Raw genomic sequence first — 20,644 nt, 5'->3', positions numbered from 1 at the left:
TTTTTACGAAACTATTTTCCGGAACCAAAATTTTTTCTGAATTACACTTCATTTAGTTAATGTTTCAAAAATCAATTTACTCTGGTTTTAATAGTGATGTTTTCTCTTCAAATATTTAAAGAAGTAATATTAAAACTATTAAAACTAATATTACATTATACTTCTAGCCATAAAAACAGATAAACAAAATTTAAACCTCAAAACTTATTTCAAATCAAAGAGTAACGTCATTTGTAGTATTGATAACGAAATCAGATTAATTTTCACATTAATTAAGTGAAATGCATATATGGTACCTATTTTCTTATTTGTTATTGTTGTTTAGAGAGATTTTTGTTAATAAAAGTAACCCTCGACAAATCTCTTTGGCTAAACGATTTATTTGATTAATTTTTTCACAGATAGCAAAATATCGAAATAAACAAAAAAAATTGCTTTAAATATTGAATTCTAAAATGCTATAAAATTCACCTAACTTTTTTTCATTTTAAAATAATAAGTAACCAGTTTTATTTTACTAAAAAGTTTATTATTTATCTAAATACCATATTTACGGCGAATCGTTTTGCAATAATTTTAAAACGGAAAGAGATAGGGATACCCTGTCTTCATACTGGTTTTTCATAATTAACGGCCTATCAAACAAAGCAAAAAATATTAAGATGACAATTGATCGTGCCACTGTCAACTAACTTCTATCTGTAAGTATTGTATTGTTCATCCACTACATTAATGTAGAGAAAAACCTAAAACATAACTTTTATTTTTTAGCAAAAACAAGATATATTTTAGTACGATACTGAAAGGAAATTTAAAAAAATCGTGTCAGAAACGACTAGAACTTTTTCAAAGGTCCAATAACTTTTCCAGTCAAAAAAATTTTGAAAAATTTGTAAATTAATATTCGATAATTTTATTATTTCTGAACTTCCTAAATGAAGTAAGCAGTTTATGGAATCAAATAAATTATATAAACACATAACATCTGTGCTCATTTAATGTTCAGATTCAAATTAAACATTAATAATTTGTAATTTTAATGGATAAACCATTTAATAGGGTCGTTTCCTTTGGTGAAATTCGATATAAATTGTTACATTTATGTAATAAAGTACTAATAAAATAAAGTAAAAAATAGTTCTTTTGTTTTTCAAGTTTCACTGGAATAATTCCACGGAATAATAAATTATGACGTAGGTACTGATTCGATAGAAGCAAACATGGGATAACCTCTGTGATAGAGGCAGAATCCCGGAAAAAGTAGCAATTTTCATTAAATAGAATACTGCAGTTCTGTAGTTGTCCGACTCAGTGTACTGGCATTGCCAAAAAACGTCAAAAGTGGGTAAGTGGCAAGTGTAGAAACACAATACACTGAATTGAATCACAACGAAACGCCAACGCAAATATTAAGTACCTATACTATTGACGAATTGTAAGCTGAAATTGTATCAAAATCATAGAATCACTTGTGGATTTGCTTTACAGTTAAACATAAGTAGTGCTAATATGTATACAATAAACATCTAGTAGGTATCTACATCATATAGGTATTGTCTACCTCCTTTTTTGTATTTATAAAATGATTAAAAATAAAAAATGTCAAAATACGTGTTTTACTCAGATGTTAATAATAAAAATAAAAAATATGGGAAAGGACTTTATTATGATTACGAATAGAAAATATTTACAAATAACGGCAGCAATGAAAATAGAAATTGCAGCTTTAGATAATCAATTTTATAATTTTTCTCAAACTTCTGTTCTATAATACCTACATTAGTTCAAATACTTTTCATAACAAACTGCAAACTTCGGTTATTCTCCACCTTAGTCCTCCTGTGCAAATTTGTAAATATTGGTTGTTTCTTTATTTATGTTCCATACATTGGCATTGGTTAATCCATTGCGGAAGAACAGAGATAATTAAATACATTAATTTCGCAATGAGCAATTGAGGGTACCTAAAATGCAGTACCTAGTGGTCATATTTAAAAAAAATTGTTAATCATTTTTTTCTCAAAACAAAAAAAAAACATTGAAGAAAACGAATTTTACTCAACAATAAATATCTTCCCTCAAGAATGTTTCCATCTGAAGTGGGTCACATTGTATACACTGACCCACTAAGAACAAGGACACCCCTCCAAAATTTATTTGGAGAGTACAATTTGAATGAAATATATTGTGTATGCAGTGGCCTTCTAGACAAACTTGTTGAACCAATTATGACAATCCAGTTGGCAATCCAAGGCCTGCTGCAATTTGTTTTAAGAAGAAATTTGCTTCCCGGATCTTTTTTTATTAAATAGTTGGCTTGATAAATTGTTAAACAATTAATATCTAATGTGTTATTATCGTGTACTCGTGAAGAATTATCTACTTTCTCAATGTGAGGTTAGACAAAACTAGATTCATAAATTCAACTCCTTGAATGAAACTGTTAGTGCATGTTTCTTTTTTAATTTTTATTTTCAATATGGTTGAAATACGCAATTAAAAATTGTAAACGGTGAATTAGGTATTCGAAATTCCCAGACTTTTACTGATAGTGCCAACCAAGATTTCCGCTACAGGTTAAGAGATTTATAAATCGATTTAGTTAATTTTTGCCCTTAATTAGGTACCTAAATTATTAGCCCACATTAAATATAGGTATTCAGAGATAGGCGTTTATGAGTAAATAAATATGGTACCTATTTCTTTTAATTTGAACACCCTGTATCTAGAAAATCAGTGGTCTAGTCTTGACCCTTGGTTCATTGTTTTTTTTTTTGAACTTGGAAAACGTTTTGCATATTGTATATTAATAAAAATTAAGAAATTCGAAACCTCAGATAAAATTATCTTGATTTTTATATTTACTTAATACCTATCGTCATCAATAATACTTGGTAGGTATGTAAACAATGAAAAACTCAATAAAAATATAAATTCATGGCCTATGACAATGTTGTCGTCCACCTTGAAATATTAAAAAGGTATTCAAGGTTCAATGTCAAGGCTAAAACCAAACAGGAATTAAATTAAATGTAAGTGAATAATTCAACGTACGATTTTAAAGATTTATCCATATTAGAATATGGAAATACAGATTTTTTTTAAACTGTAGGCTGTAGGTAGGTACATACGGTCTACTTAATTTCGTATTTTATTTTTATACATAATTATACAAATAGTCTAATACTGTAATAATAATGTATAATATTGTAGTAATATTCTATTGTTACGACTGTAATAACAACGAAACAGGATCAATTCCATCGTACTCATTTGTAGCAGGTAGTAGTAAACAAAAAAAAAGAGAAAGAGATAGAAAATAGGAGACAAAATGAGTTAAAAAATTATAAATAAATAAATATAATAATATTGTTAAATATACATATAGGTAAATATTTGCTATTTTAACTTTAATATGTTACAAAAAATACACTACCAAGTGTATCACAGCTTTTACGTCAAACGTATTACATGAGTATATTGGAATAGGTATTGAATAATGACAATATTGTGCTAAGCTTACCTTTTCTTTAACAAGGTGATTAGGCAGGCCAAGTTGAAACACACACACTCATATTTTACATAAAGTTATCTCTTTACATGCACTAAATAAAATCATCATATTTTGTTTGCTGTTACAGAAAGTAGGCTGCCATCTTGTAAATTCCACAATTTACTAGCCAATTACATGCCCGCGCCATCTGACGGGTCTTCCTGCAAACCAGACCGCGGGAACCCTAGATTGAATTTCCGCTTTGAAACCAAAACAATTAAACTTTTTCCTGACAGCCAATAAAACAAATGAAACAATATTTGTCACACAACATTTTAGTTTTGTCAAACTGTGTTTGTTCAATTGAAAAAAATTGTTTAAAAAATGCAAGACTTTCTGAAAGACTTTGAAATATTCTCTCAGAGTTGGTGGCCCTACATCATAACTTTATTTGTAACCATAATAAGTGCCATACGGTAAGTAAAAAATTTTAGATAATATTTTTATTACTATCCAAAAGAAATGAGCTTAAGGAAAACTTAATTACCTATCCATTAAAATTTTTTCTCAATAAGTATAATATATTAAATAATTTTGGATATATTTGATACTAATCACTCAAAAATAAAGTTGATTGTATATTTTTAGAATTTATATAGGAGGCACATACTGCGATAGTTCACATCAAATAGTTGGTAAGAATGTAATTATTACTGGAGGAGCAAGCGGTATAGGCTTTGAAACTGCAAAAGAATTAGCAAAAAGAGGTAATTTAGGGTACAAATTAACAAGCGTAAATATTAATATGAAATTTTCTGCAGGCGGCAATATAATTTTGGCAGTTCGAAATGCAGAAAAAGGTAGAAGGGCTATAGAACGAATCAAAATGTTAACACCAAAAGCCAATGTAGTAATAAAACTATTGGATGTATCAGAATTTTCAAGCATAAGAGATTTTGCAGATCAAATTATAAAAGAATACAACAGAATTGATGTACTAATTAATAATGCTGGGATTATTTTTCATCCATATAAAAAAACTTCAGATGGCAATGAATTGACTTTTGTTACCAATTATTTGGGTAATGCATGAGGAAAGCCATTTTTGTAAACCGTTTAAATTGCAATATTTTTTAGGGCCTTTCTTACTGACACATCTTCTATTGTCAGTTCTAAACAACTCTGATAATGGTAGGGTAATTAATGTTTCTGCTCTTGCACATTTTAATGGCAAACTTAAATTGGATGACTTTAACTCTGAAAAGAACTTCAATGAAAAAGAAGCTTTTTCTCAAAGTAAACTGGCCCTTACTATGTTTACAAAATACATGGCACAGCTATATAAAAGTAAGTATTCATAACAATTTAGCACTAATAAAGAATTAAATGTTATGATAATATTTTCAAAAGTTATAATTTTCAGGTACCAAAATAACATTTAACGCAGTTGATCCAGGCTTGGTAAGAGGCACAGGACATATAGAGAAGTACTCCACACTGGGACGTTCCCTCATAACTAAAATATCTGTGTTGCCTTGGGTTTGGTTATTTCTGAAAACACCCAAACAAGGATGTCAATCTATTGTTTATCTTGCTGTAGATCCAACACTCAATAACGTTTCAGGGTATTATTTCAGGTACATGTTTTTAATTATTTTAGTGCACTGTTCAACAAAAGATATAAAAATTAACAAATTTACTTATATCTGATACTGAATATTGTTTTTTTTAGCAATTGCGAAATTAGGGAACCTTCCGAAATTGTGAAGGATGTGAATTTGTCTAAACTTCTCTACGATAAATCTTGTAGAATTGTAAATATCGATAAAGACAAATTCCTTATAAATAGGGAAATTTCTGATGCTCCTGTAAATAATTTTGAGAATTGAAGAGGTTGTTTGTAAATGTATATATAAATTTTTTAATAAATTACAAGAATCAAATTTTATATCCTTTATATTTAAAGATTGTTATACTGTTAGAATTTCATATAAGCCTTAAAAATACATTTTTTTCTGTGACGGGAAAAAAGTTTGACATTTTATCCGATAAGTAACAAAATGTCACTTTTTATGAAATTACTTTTTCTCTGGGAAAAAAATGAATACTTTTCCCCTATATACGTACACATAAGAACATGGAGATATTTAATTTTAGAATATTTTATTATACAAAACTTACATTCCTTAATGTCAAAAGTACAGCTGTTAAATGTACATTGCATGAAGGACATATGTTTCTCGAACGAATGGGAATGTCTGCTACAGAAGAATTTTCTTAAGTTGAAATCATATTTTCTGCCATGGACACAACTTCGACAAGCTCCTGCGTTCCCAAATAGAACAACCTTATTGGCCATTAAATAAACTTCATCAGCATTATTTAAAAAATCACTAATATGCGTTTTATTATTAATACCGAAAATATTGTTCATTATGCATAAGAAAAATTTATGTGAAAGGAAAAAATTTTAGATCGATATCTTAGGCTTACCAAATTTTGTCAAAGTTTAAAATGTCAGAATTTTTTTTTTGTACTTGCCTTTATAGGAAATTTAATTCGCTACAAAAAAGGTCCTTAGAACAAATCTGTCAAATTAATAATTTCTGAGATAATGGCAATTTTAGTAGAAAAATTGACCTTTTTTACAATATTTATGTTTTTTATAGTGATTGTTTAAATATCCATTTTATACAAAATTTAATTCTCTACAAAAAGGTTCTTAGGAGAAATCATGTCAAATTAATAGTTTTTGAGATAATGGTAATTTTAATAGAAAAATTGGTATTTTTCACAATATTTATGTTTTTTATGGATAAATAGTTATTGTTTAAAGATCTATTTTATAAGATATTTAATTCTCTATAGAGAATTAAATTTCTCCTAAGGACCTTTTTTTATAAAAAAGGTTCTTAGGAGAAATCATTGGATTTTCGGCCCTCCCTAATGTATAATATTTCCCATTTTGCTTAAAAAATGTTTGCAATATTTTGAAATGTCTACATTATTATTTTCATCTTCCATTCCATAAATCTTTAATAGGTGATTTTGTACATTTTCCGCGATTTAGCTGGCAACAATTTTAGTGATGCTACTTTCGCAGCTTCTGCTAATTCCGGTGGTGTAAGAGAAAATTCTGTATCAGAAATGTCCATTTTTGAACTTTGAATATTCAAAATAACTAATAAATAACTTATGTTAGCAATTTTTAAAACCCAATCACAGAATTAAATTAGATATTTGAATACTTTAAAGGGTTCGTTAGCAACGTAGGTCCAATGTCGCTATAAGTGCAACAGCCTACCAGTTTAAAACTTTAAATTTTTTCTGACTAATGCAGTAATATTGTTGAATGTTAACGATATTGCATGGACTAGATGTAATATATTCAGCAACCCAAAGAGCAATAAAGTAATAAACAACCGAAGGGACAGTTTCTTGACCTGCAAGTACGGAGGGCACCAAGGACCGACCGACCACCCAGTTAGTTAGTTCTTTCCAAGCATTCAAACACGCCGCGTCTACTTTCGATATATTGTATTTCTGTATTAGTCATTTATAACAATTCTTGTTTTATCAATAAACAATTGCAGTTATGTGTTCCAAATAAAACGATTCATTCCACTGAACCACTCCGACAGGTTATGGGCCCAGGATATTTGGAATTCAAAGCAAGTATTAAATATTGATTATAAAAAGAAATCAGTGACAGTTAAAAATGGCTCAAGGCACAAGTGCGCGATATACAGTTGAAAAACTAAACAACGAAAACTACGCAGTATGGTGCTACAAGATGGAAATGCTACTCAAGAAAGAAAAAGTGTGGGAAGTGATTAAATCGAATGCACCGAATCCAGTGAACCAACAATGGAAAGACAACGACGAACAAGCTCTCTCATCTATAGCATTAAACATAGAAGACAATCAGATTTGTCACATTCGTGGCGCTGAAAGTGCAAAGGATGCTTGGACACGTCTAAAGGATTATCATCAAAAGGCATCGCTGAGTAGTGTAGTGTTCTTGTTGAAAAATTTATGCACGCTGCGATTAGCTGAAGGTGGAGATATGGAAAATCACGTAACAACGTACACTGACATTGTGGATAAATTAGCAGCGTTAGGAGAACCACTAAAAGACAAATTGCAGGCTGCAATGTTGCTTGTAAGTTTGCCTAACTCATACGACCCTTTAATATCTGCAATTGAAAGCAGACCAGACAAAGACTTTACATTTGAATTTGTCAAAAGCAAGTTAAGGGATGAGTACAAGCGACGGAAAAACCAAGCAAATAGCGGCGACAGTGAAACTGCGATGAAAGCAAATTTTCAGTCACATAAGTCTTCAGAAAAGTCGAATAAATCGACGTGTTTCTTCTGCAAGAAAATAGGCCACTTGAAGCCGGAATGTCGAAAATTTGCCAAGTGGAAAGCCAAGCAACAGAGCAAACAAGATTCTGCAAAAACAGTGAATGAAAGCATCGACTTGTGTAAAGTGGTTACATATGTAGACACGGAATTATGTCTAAAAAGTGTCGAAGAAAAATCAAATCCATGGATCGTCGATTCAGGAGCCACGTCGCATATGGCAAATTCAAAGGAATTGTTCACGACGCTCGACGAAACCATAAAAGGAATAGTTCGCTTCGCGGATAAAGAAGGATCGGCAAAGGTATTGGGTTCCGGGTTAGTGTCATTGAACTGTGCAGTGAACAATAAAGTAGTAAAACTGCAGGCCCAGAACGTGCTTTACGTACCGAAGCTGGCGTCTAACCTTTTGTCAGTAAAACAGTTGGTCAAAGACGGTTATGATGTGAAGTTTTGTTCAGAAAAGGGACAGTGCGAGATAATTAAGGAAGGGCATATTCACGCTACAGCACGTTTATCACCCGAATTGTACGAACTAAGAACGCATGAAGCTTTTACAACGGTACAGCTTAAACACAAAGCATTTTGCGAGCACTGGTGGCACGAAAGATTTGGCCATCGAGACATTACCGCCATAAAACTATTAGCGAAGAAGAACATGGTCACCGACATGAAGATAGAAGAGTGCGAAATAAGCAATAATTTTTGTGAGTGCTGCGTAAAGGGGAAGCAGACGAGGAAACCTTTTCCAAAGCATGCAGGTAAAAACTCGACCGAGATTTTACAACTAGTGCACACAGATGTCTGCGGGCCAATAAACCCGCCCACTCCTCGGAATAAGAAGTACGCCCTAACTATAATCGACGATTATAGCAGGTATACGCACGTATATCTTTTGGAGAGGAAATCCGAAGCCGCTGTAAAAATCAAGGAATTTGTCCAGATGACAAAAACAGCCTTTGGAAAGAAGCCAAAAATCATTCGATCAGATAGAGGACTTGAATATGTTAACGCGGAATTAACGTCATTCATGAAAAAGGAGGGAATTCAAGCTCAGCATACAGCTCCATATACACCCGAGCAAAATGGCATTGCAGAACGGAAAAATCGCTCTCTCATCGAGATGGTCAGGTGCATGCTTATTAGTGCAAATTTAGATCGCAAGTATTGGGGAGAAGCGATTCACACCGCAAATTACTTGCAAAATAGATTGCCATCGAGAGTCATCGATAAGACGCCGTTCGAGCAGTGGCACAGTAAAAAGCCAAGTGTCAAAGATTTGCAAGTTTTTGGAGCACGAGCATTTATGCACATCCCGAAAGAAAAAAGATTAAAATTAGACAACAAATCGGAAGAATTAATCTTCGTGGGATACTCAGAAGAATCAAAGGCTTACCGACTACTCGACACTAAGACGTCGAAAATAAGAATCAGCCGAGATGTTATATTCGCCGAAATTGCAAAAGACTCGAAAGACTGCAGCATTAGTGAGAGTGAAGTGATTATTACTCAGGATAATTCCAACGGAAGCGAAAATATTAATGCCGAATGTCAAGATCAAGAGTCAATTAATAACGATCATCAAGAACGAGCGCCAGAGAATGAAGTTCGAAGATCGGAAAGAGTGAACAAAGGAGTGCCACCAGATTACTATATGGGAAAAGTTAACCTAGCAATTCACGAAGACCCGACAACAAGACAGGAAGCTCTTTCAAGACCAGACAAGGACAGCTGGATTAGTGCAATGAACGATGAAATTGCTTCTTTAGAAAGTAATAAAACGTGGACATTAGTTGACCGGCCAAAGGACCGAAATGTCATAAAATCAAAGTGGGTGTTCAAATCCAAGCGGAATCCGGACGGCACTGTGAACCGTCATAAAGCAAGGCTCGTCGCACGTGGGTTTTCACAAAAATTCGGTTCGGACTATGATGAGGTTTTTGCGCCCGTCGTAAGACATCAGACCTTATTGACGCTACTGTCGATCGCAGGTATGAAAGGCATGCATACGCACCATTACGACGCAAAGACAGCTTTCCTCAATAGTACGCTCAAAGAAGAATTATTTATGGAGCAGCCCGAAGGTTATAAAAATCAGCAGTACGACCATAAAGTGTGCAAGCTAGAAAAGAGCATTTACGGATTAAAGCAGGCAGCTAAGTCATGGAGTGACACGCTCAGCACAGCACTAAAAGATTTTGGATTCATTCAGAGCGAAGCCGACCCTTGCTTGTATATTAAAAGGATTTCCAATACGACAATATACCTTGTAGTATACGTGGATGATTTTATAATTGCTTGCAAGGAAGAGCAAATAATAAATGATATAGCCGATAAACTCAAGGTATATTTTAATTTATCTAATCTCGGTATTTTGCATCATTACTTGGGCATGAAAATAGAGAGAGATAATGAAGGCATTTATTACCTTAATCAATCGCACTATATCGACATGCTTCTACAAAAGTTCGGCATGACAGATGCAAAGCCATCAGCTATACCAATGGATCCAGGATACTTAAGATCAAGGAGTGAAGAAGAAAAATTTATGGACAACAATCTCTATCAACAATTAATAGGCGGACTCTTATATATCGCATGTCACACAAGGCCAGATATAAGTGCTACCGTCACAATTCTGAGTCAACACAATAAAGATCCAAACCAAGCAGATTGGATAGAATCAAAGAGAACGCTTCGCTATTTAAAAGGAACGAAGCACCTTTCCCTAATGCTCGGAGATCCATCCGACGAAATAAAACTTTTATATGGATACGCCGATTCAGATTGGGCACAAGACAAATCAAACCGTAAATCCAACAGCGGGAACATTTTTAAGTTCAACGGAAGTCCCATTAGTTGGATGTGTAGAAAGCAAACTTGTGTTGCTCTGTCTTCAACTGAAGCAGAGTATATAGCACTGGCAGATGCTTGTCAAGAGGCAGTATGGTTACGTCGACTCTTATCAGATTTTGGAGAAGAACAGACTCAAGCGACTTTAATATATGAGGACAATCAAGGATGTATAAAATTAGTCGCAAATAATAAATTAAGCAACAGGACAAAGCACATAGACACGAAGTTTCATCACGTAAAGGATTTGACGCAGAAGAAGATCATCGATTTACAATATTGTCCGACTGAAATAATGCTGGCTGACCTATTAACAAAGCCACTTAACAAAATTAAATTGCAAGAGTTACGAATGAAGTGTAACGTAGTCAATGCATCATCGAGGAAGGGTGTTGAATATTAACGATATTGCATGGACTAGATGTAATATATTCAGCAACCCAAAGAGTAATAAAGTAATAAACAACCGAAGGGACAGTTTCTTGACCTGCAAGTACGGAGGGCACCAAGGACCGACCGACCACCCAGTTAGTTAGTTCTTTCCAAGCATTCAAACACGCCGCGTCTACTTTCGATATATTGTATTTCTGTATTAGTCATTTATAACAATTCTTGTTTTATCAATAAACAATTGCAGTTATGTGTTCCAAATAAAACGATTCATTCCACTGAACCACTCCGACAAATATGTTTTTTTTTTTTAATATTAAATCGTCGTTTTCCCATCACAGAAAAAAATGATGTATTATACACAGGTAAAAGTATTGGATTTTAACTCTCAGTGTCTTGTCAAATAGAACCTCGAACTAAAATCTAATATATTTTTCCCTTGTATAACAAATAATTATTAATAAATATTTGCTATATTTATCGTTTGATGATACAGTTACTTACAAAAAAATAAAATAAAAGATTGTCAGTGATTTCTGTTTATTTGTATAAGGTGTTACAATTATTAGGTGTAAACATTTTACCAAAGCCCCTTATCAAATATGTATGATTCAATACCAAAATATTTTCTTAAAAAGTTACGGACTTTCAAAGAAACTTTCTGTTTAATTTCTTTACCATAACTATAACTTTTTAAAATATTTCAATGAAACTTGACGTACGAGCCCTAACAACTTAATGTTCGGACAAAATGTAGTTTAAATATAAAACAGCTATACAAACTTTATATACTGGGTGTAACGTAAAGGTTAGGAATAAATTAAACGGTGGATTTTTTGGTTTAAAAAATAATAAAGATTGACTTTGTAAGTTACTCTGTGGCGTGCGTACGGATTCTACCGTAAGGTTTTTGGAAGAAAATTGTGGTATGTCACTGGTAAAAACATTTTTTTATGATCCACTTTTTATTTTAAATAAAATTACCCTCTTGCGTTTTATTTCTAGTTCTTGTTATTTTTCCATAAATAAAACTTTTATAAACACCATTTTTTCCCACTGGAAAATAAAAATAGCAGAAACATGAAGTATGCTTTGACTCAGCCACGGAACATGGTCAAATAGGCATTGAAAAAAGACTTGCATTGAAAATGATATTTAAAAACTAAATTTTTTGAAATATTTTAGTGTCGTGTAGCTTGGAAAAGAAAACCCGTAGAGCATAAACTTTATACGACAAATATTTATTTTTGAAAATAAAAAATCCACCGTTTAATTTATTCCCAACCTTTACGTTACACCCTGTATTTATTTTATATAGTGAAAACATTTAGTTCCAATATTATACGTATTTATTTTCCTATATTTATGTATTATGGGATAAAACCCTAGAAACGAAGTTTTTTTAAATATATTTGTAACTTGGATTTAGCCCGAACGAGTCTGTTCCTTTTTTGACGTTCAGTTAGAAATGGCTTTTCTTTAGCCTATAAATAAAAAGAAGTAAATGAGTGTTATTTTATAGTTTATTCAAGAAATATATCAACTACCTTGTAAAAATTCAAGCCAGACTTATGAAACCATATCCTACAATATTCTCTGGGTACATTTAAGCCGCAGTGTTTGTTCCACTTGGCTGTAATTGCACGCACAGTGGCTCTTCTGTTAGTTTTACAAATTTGTACCAATGTTTTTTGGTCTCTTTGTGACACATGTTTAGGTTTTCCTTTACTTTTGCCTCTTATATTGACGCTGCTTGTTTCCCCATACAATTTAATAACATCACCGACAGTAGATTTTGCGATATTTAAACACTTACTAATTTTTTCCATCGAATTACCTTCATGATACAGTTTAACAATAATTTCTCGCACTTTAATATCAGTTGCTACACCACGAACCATTGTTGTTGACAGCAATAAGATGAATAACAATATGCGTTACTTGTTTTTATGTTTAAGCACCACCTACTTAGCAAAATAACGCAACATAGCGTTTTTATATATTCCTAGACGTTCGTCAACTTTAAATGTCCGAATAAATGTCAGAATAAATTGGTATTTTTGTTGGTGTTACCTTACAAGACGATGCAGAACACTTCTTTTGTAGCATATTACCACATAATTCACATATTTCGAAAGATAAATACCAATTATACTGATCATAAGTGGTTTCACTATATAAAATAAAAATATGTATTTTACATAGCTGTTTTATATTTAAACTACATTTAGTCCGAACATGAAGTTATTAGGGCTCGTAGAGGAGTTTTTGAGATGATCAAATATGAATACAAGCTTATTTTTTATTTAAAATATCACTATGAATACTTGTTTTTTTTTTGCAAAATTTTTTGTTGGTAGGGATTTTGAGAACACTGTTTTTTGAAGTCACTTTATTTGCTGTAAATGATGCACATACTTTTCTGTTGGATTTTTAATATATTTTCTTTACATCAACTTTTTATTTAAATAAATGAGCATATCTTCAGATTAGTTGTAACACACCAGGTATAAATTTTCTAACACGAAATATTATTGACATTTTCTTATGATAGAATAAGAAATTTTACTACAAATTTCTATATTTTAACATTATTAAAGATAAATAGAAAAATAACGTTGAGAGCAGTGCCTAATTTAGTGGGGCGGAGGGGCTGTAGGCTGAAAATTGGTGGGGACCTATTCAAAAAATTATATTTTTATGTTAACATGGTGGGGGCCTGTAGGCTGCAGCCTACACCAGCCTATAGGTAAATCAGGCACTTGTTGAGTCTGTAAACTATGATTTAAAAAATAAAAATAGAAAAGATACACTTGCGATTTTCTTTCAGTTAACCTCACATTTTCTAAAGGCAGTAGAATTTTCAGAGGTTGGAAGCGGTGGAGGTAAAAAAGACTTCAATTTATTTGAGCAAAGGCTGACGTTTTCCGCACCTGGGTGACTGGGGGCAACTACTATTTTAACAAAGACTAAACTTGTAGTATAAATGTATATCTGAATTGTTTAACTACAAAATGGTGTAGTGGGTGGTGGGTGTCAGAAGTAAAAAATCGATAGCAGGTGCATATTGTTGGATTGATTCCGGAATAGAATGGGAATGGGCATTTAATTGCAAGTATATTCTGAATTGGGTTGCAAACTTTGCTTCTGTGGTTTGGGACGGAATTAATAGAATTAAGTGGTGGAGAGATCAAATTTGTGAGGTTACTTAGGTGTAACTGTCACCATTATGTGTTTTGTGTACTACAGGAATTACTAACAAATTGTTCATGGTTTTCGAAAAATTAAAACTATACAAGCCAAACCAAACCAATAATAAACAGGTTATGATAATAATAAATGGCCCGTTGACATTTGGTACCTGTCAAATGTCAGATTTGATTTGTATCGTTTTATTGATAAATGTCATTTTAAAGAATCCAATAAATCCGGGACCAATTCAACAAAATGCACCTAGCAATTCACCTATCTTCGTCTTAAACCTATGAAAATTTCAAAGCCATCTTATTTTACGTCTTGAATTGGCACTGTCACATAATTTATACAGATGGTTGTCAATAGAAAATTTATCTCCATGTAAAAAATGAGAAATACTCTGTTTATAAACAACAATATATTGCTATATATTCAAAATGAGAAATATTTCAATTTATAACCAACAATATGTTGCTATATATTTAATCGTGTCCACTTCTCACTTACAGCCCACAGCCATTTAGAAATATTTTCATCTTTAGCTTCTTCACTGACATCCACTTCTTCATAATCACTGAAATAAAAAAATTTTTATGAGAACATCAGTACTAAACAAAAAGGTTTTTTATTTGCAAGGTTTATTTAAAGGGTTTTGCAATACTCCAATAATACAATTTTGCGGGTAATTTGCTGATCAAAATTAAGAAATAGTAATTTACGTTGCGTGACTGGATAGTAGTGTTTAGTTTAGTACACTATTTTTTGTACGATTGATACTATAACATACTCATACTGTTATTCATTTTAATAAATTTTCTAACAATAATAGATATAACAAACAACAACGAAGGTAATTATTTTGAAATACATATTTATGTTAAGTGTATACACATACATTTTGTGAGTGTTAGATATTTGAAGGGGATACATTTCTGAAATGCTGGGAACTGTCAAACCTGTTGGTATGGTACTAATAAAATTGGTTTGCTGCATATTTTCATTCAAACATCTTATTTGAATTTCGTTTTAACTTTGTTTTGGCTGGAATCTTCAAGATATACTTCCACTATAGGAAGATTTTCATCCCTTGTGCCTTTTTAAATTTATATCACTGCCTCCATCTGCTAATAGAACTATTGAGCCTCGACAAAAGCAGTTGTCTATGAATTCACCTGGATATTTTAATTCAAGGTAGTCCATAATTCTGCTAGGAGTTTTTCCCTCAGAATTCATTCATACAACTTAGGTTGAACACTTTCCACTTTTATAAAATATAAACAGCCGTCTATGGTCAGTGGTACCTACTAGCAATACTGAATCGTTTCCACCCTAAACGGACCAAACCCCTCCACCTCCTTAAATGAGATGATACACATTTACATTGAATAAAATGAAAAAGAAAAAATCAATAATTATACATACATGTTAGTGCATATTTGATTACCCACTTTAAATGTCATGATTCTGAATTCATAATTGTAATCAGTGATCCAAGAAAGTTTCTACAAACAAATTTTTGAGGTTTATGAAGATCTTTTTAATTTTTTTGTCCGCCATATGAAATATGTCACTTTGAATTTCGTAATTCTGCCTTCAAATTCCTAATCAGAGACCCAAAAACCCCACTACACAAAAATTCATGCATTTTAAAGACATTATAATTTTTTTATCCGCCATATTGAATCCGCCATTTTGAATTTCGTGATTTAGAGTCCAGATTCGTAATCATAGACCCAAAGAATCCCATTACAAAAAAATTCATCATGCATTTTGAAGACATTTCAATTTTCTTGTCCGCCATATTGGATCCGCCATTTTGAATTTCGTGATTCTGAGGCCAGATTCGTGATCAGCGACCCAAAAAACTCTTCATATGTAAGATTCATAGGAATTGAATGAATTTCGCATCTCTAAGCTCTAAAGATTCCTCTAATAAGCGATGGTTTCCCTAGCATTTAAGGGGGTGGAGGGGGAAAGGAGGGTAAGGGAGCTAGTCCGTTTAGGGTGGAAACGATTCAGTATTGCTAATAGGTAGCCAAAAAAATTTTTTCAGATTTTTTCAGCCAAAATTAAGTTAGGCCAAAAACTGGCCTTAGGGACCCTCCTCCTTTGTTGAACTAATTTTTACTTTGTTTTTTGTTTCTAGCATACTTCAAGTTTAAGATATTCGTTATTGGGAGCGTTAATCAGAAATGTTTTAATTAGCTCCCTTGTAAGAATCTTAGGTTTTTTCATCCTATTATTCAACCAAGAGGCTTTTTAACAAGTAGCAACATTTGAAAAATTTCATATATTTTTTTTGGGCCAGTATGGATGTGAGCATTAAGTGTAAATTTCAAAAATAAATCAAAAGTCACCGACATTTATTGATTGTAAGGCTTTCACGGCCCGTGTTGATGTTTAAAGTACGATGATATTTCGGATTGTTATGTACCATAAGGTGGTGACCAGGACAACGGCAAAACAACCCGGAAAACCATCATACTATATCCCCTACGTTTTTGATGTTCTTCTCTTGACACCAATTCATAAAGCCTTGTGCACTTCTCATATCGAGATTTCGATTTTTCCTGTGAAATATTGCATGTTGCCTTCGAATTTACCTCCAAAGAATTTAATTTTTTTTAAATTTGTAGTTTCAAAATCTGAATCCATACTTCCATTCCATTCATTTGCAAAATTCACAAAAATGATGACGTTTTTATTTGATTTACCTAAATAGAACACAAATCCATCTCCATAGTAGTAAAAGCAAAGCAGACTTTTCCATGAGTTTTTGTGGTATTCTTTCACGTAGAAGGTACAGAAAAAGGAAAAAGCCAATATTGCTATTGATGATTTCTAACGAACATTTTCCAACTTTATTTAGTAAAATGTAAATTTCTATCAGAAAAATTCTTCAGAAACTGCTCATTTTTGAGGTCAGGGTTATAAAGTACCATTCTTTATATTCTCATTTGTTTTACACATTCTTTAAGGCTCCTCCAGTCCTTGTGAATACTTTTGTTGCAACGACACAGGGAAAAAGTTCTTTGTTTTGTGTTTTAATTTTTTGATATCGTATTTTTTATGTTTAGATGGCATTTATTAAAATGTCACATTTTGTATGTAATTTGTTAGCTAGATTTAAGGCCCATAAACTAAAATGTTCTTTAAATTTAATATAGCTTTAAAGCATTATCACAACAATATGTTACTATGGTAACTAATTAGCTCTATTTTTAAAGTCGACTTTAGTGTAACTATGAAAATGTCCATGGCATGGCACAGCCCGTTCCATCACAATACGAATTGAAATAAAACAAAGCGTTTGAAGGCGGTTGTGCATTGAATCACGTTGTTTTAATTCTGTCCATATTGTGACGGAACAGACCATGCTGTGCTGTAACGAGCAACTTTAGTCTGTCAGTGAATAGGGTCCTCGGTACAATCCAGCTACCAGAAAAGCTGTAACAGAATACTAAAACTTTATCAGCTGTTACCTCAAAAACGAAGGGTTTTTTGTTTTTGATACACTGTACAATTTTGTTGGTGGAATACTGCAATACTCAAATATAACCAAATCTAAAATTGAATAAATAATAATCACAAATTAACTTTCATACCAGAAGTATTTTCCAGTTACTTTTTCTATTGATTCATCGAGTGCCAAATATATAATAGTTTGTGCTCCTTGCTTTGGATTTTTAATAAAAGGCCAAACAAATGGTTTGACCAATACAGTGGCCATCCAACTACTGTAAAAGCTCATGTGCCTAATTATTTCTGTATCTACTAAACCAGGGTGCACAGAGTTGACTGTAACACCAGTTCCTAAAAAGATAGGGGTTTATAAATTATTTACAGCAAGAGTGGGGGAAGCGAAGAGTATTATTAAGAACTTACTTTATGGTGTTTATATGTATAGGGTAGGTCAATTTTGTTGAGATTTTTTTTATTTCCCAAGGAAACAAACACAAAATCTTGGGTTCAATTTTCAAGAATGGAAACTGAATGGAAATAGATGAAGAAATGTTCCATAGACAATCACTTTGAATGTATCCTAATATAGACTAAAACCTTACCTTGTAATTTGTTGGCCAGTTCTTTGGTAAATAACACATTAGCTAGTTTGCTTTGAGCATAGGCATCAGAAGCGTTGTAATTTTTATCACTATTCAAATCATCTTTATTTATTTTCCCTCTTTTATGTGCCACACTTGAAACATTTATTATTCTACTGGGGGTAGATTCCTGTAATTACATAAATTTAGTATACCTACTGCATTAACTGTAGAAAGTACTTTTTTGCCACTAAACAATATAAGTAAAGCTCTAAAGATACTGTCAGCTCTTTAAGATTGCAAATTAAACCTCATGTTTACAACGTTTTTGTCATTACTTTGAGTAGATCCAGCAACAGGTTTGTAAGTAGAAAATGTCCCATATGATTAACTCCCAGCTGCATTTCAAAACCATCTTTCGTCTTTGTGTTTGGAGTATTCATGACACCAGCATTGTTAATCAATACATCAAGTCTCTTCTGTTCTGATTTAAAAATTTTAATAAAATCCCTTACTGACTGTAGGGAAGCTAGATCACATTTTCTGCAGTAAACATACTTGTTCTTTGTATCCAAGACAATTTCTTCTCTTGCCTAAAACAAAATCAGTTTTTAACATAATGAAATATTAATTTAATCTTAAGAATACTATCTTTGTAATGTTCTAAAACTATTTAGCGTAAAGGCCTACTTAATATGTATTTAAGAAATAGAAATCTATATATTTTTTAATAAAAAAATTATTCCTTTACTTGAATTTACTATAAAATATTCAACAGCCATAAGAACTCATTTTATATAAGTATCGTAACGATTTAACTATTAAAAACCGTTACAATTTATTTTGTACAGTTTGATCTATGTAGCCAGTATAAGTTTAATAGAATTACAGCAAAAAAATACATGATACAATAAATAAATAATACTTACGGTTTAAAAAGAATATAGAAATGAATTTATATTAGTGTTAAATTCAGAATTTTTTTGAAAATTATTACCTACTTTTTCACATCGTTTCATATCACGACATGCCATATAAACCTTTGCACCTCTTCTTGCTAATTCCCATGTTATTTCTTTTCCAATACCAGTATTAGCTCCTGTTACAATGATAACTTTATCTTTTGCTGTTACACCTTTGCCTTGATATCTTTGGCCACCAACCAGTTCTCTATCAACATTTTCATTAAAGTTCATTTTAAAATAAGGTAAGTAACATTATTTTTTATTATCTTATACAGAGAGATCTAGAATGATTGAAGTGTTTGGAGATCGCAGCCTGTGCCTGTCTCTGTCAATACTACAAATTTTTATATGTTAAAGATGGTGTTAGAAAAAGGCTGCGTTCCCCAAACGCTTCAATCATTCTGGATCTCTCGGTATAATGCAGTTTTACACGTTCTTGGTCAAAATTAGTACAAAGAAAATGTAGAAATGACAGCAGCAATGTTAGCTTTCAACTAGCAGTATCTGATACACGTTAAATTTAAAAATGTTGTGCCGATATTTTTTAGTGAGAATTTCTTTTATTTTACAACTTCATTATTCTGTTGCTTACTTGAAAAAATTTGTTTTTGGTTTTAGCAAATAAATGCAAAATTTTGGGATCTTGTTTTTGCAAAACTCCTTTTTTGTAAAAATTATGTATCCCTAATAATAACCAATATAAATTAATTAATTTTCAACATCTAAAATTTTTATTTTAATTTTTAATGTTTAGAAACATTTATTTGTATGTGAAGGTGAACATCACGATTTTTGAGTTATGCTTGTTAGTAATTTTCTTAATGATAGTCGAGTAATAATATACTTTTCAATTTTACTTGGAAACTGTCTTTTACCAATATATTTCAATAGCAATAATTTTTTCAATTTCCATAACTCTACTCTTTAACGGCAAGGAGTTAAACTTGCATTTTCCAAAGCTTAGAAAAAATATATTGAAAAAAACGTTGCCAATGGGTTAATTTCAAACTGCTATCTCTTCCTATGGAATTGGAATTGAATTATAGAAGACAGTTAATTTTATTCTCGTTTTCTAGGTATTTACTATTATATAGTATAACGTAATTTTGCATTATACTTCTAAAAAATAGAACTGTTGGAGTTAATTCTGTAAAATATTGATTTAACATGTATTAACTTAGGTACATAAGTGATGCATACTTTGTTAAATAGGCAAATCCAATTACTCCAGCTACTGCTGATCCAATATAAAGTGGATTTGGTATTTTTCTGGAAATATTTTTAAACATAGTATAATATTAACTTTTCCTGGTGAGAGTGTAAACATAACCCACCAAACA

At 31.9% G+C, this 20,644-nt stretch overlaps 3 protein-coding genes across 3 annotated transcripts in view; 1 reads left to right on the top strand and 2 right to left on the bottom strand.

Annotated features, from left to right (window-relative positions):
* LOC108914337 (steroid hormone receptor ERR1) overlaps window positions 1-3,660 on the bottom strand; it is a 76,543-nt gene extending 72,883 nt beyond the window's left edge. Inside the window, exon 1 of the mRNA XM_018720131.1 lies at window positions 3,524-3,660. The gene's annotated coding sequence lies outside the window, so the exon portion shown is untranslated. The remainder of the gene's footprint in view (window positions 1-3,523) is intronic.
* A 148-nt stretch (window positions 3,661-3,808) lies between these two features.
* Window positions 3,809-5,382, top strand: LOC108914338 (retinol dehydrogenase 13-like). Its single transcript, XM_018720132.1, has 6 exons — window positions 3,809-3,969; window positions 4,142-4,260; window positions 4,315-4,575; window positions 4,631-4,840; window positions 4,917-5,130; window positions 5,226-5,382. Exons 1-6 carry the CDS (start codon window positions 3,878-3,880, stop codon window positions 5,380-5,382), a joined length of 1,053 nt encoding a protein of 350 aa, XP_018575648.1. The 5' UTR covers window positions 3,809-3,877.
* Window positions 5,383-13,471: 8,089 nt separating this feature from the next.
* On the bottom strand, window positions 13,472-20,644 carry LOC108914334 (retinol dehydrogenase 13-like). The gene is made up of 6 exons (XM_018720126.1): window positions 20,505-20,644; window positions 19,341-19,509; window positions 18,678-18,932; window positions 18,361-18,529; window positions 17,902-18,109; window positions 13,472-14,870 (listed from the first exon to the last, which is right to left on the bottom strand). The coding sequence occupies exons 1-6, from the start codon at window positions 20,591-20,593 to the stop codon at window positions 14,771-14,773; spliced, it is 990 nt and encodes a 329-aa protein (XP_018575642.1). The 5' UTR covers window positions 20,594-20,644; the 3' UTR covers window positions 13,472-14,770.

This window comes from Anoplophora glabripennis, unplaced genomic scaffold (assembly GCF_000390285.2).
Source record: "Anoplophora glabripennis isolate ALB-LARVAE unplaced genomic scaffold, Agla_2.0 scaffold806, whole genome shotgun sequence".
Lineage (NCBI taxonomy): Eukaryota > Metazoa > Arthropoda > Insecta > Coleoptera > Cerambycidae > Anoplophora > Anoplophora glabripennis.
The sequence above is the reverse complement of the archived record's forward strand: the minus strand, read 5'-3'. Positions and strand labels throughout refer to the sequence as shown.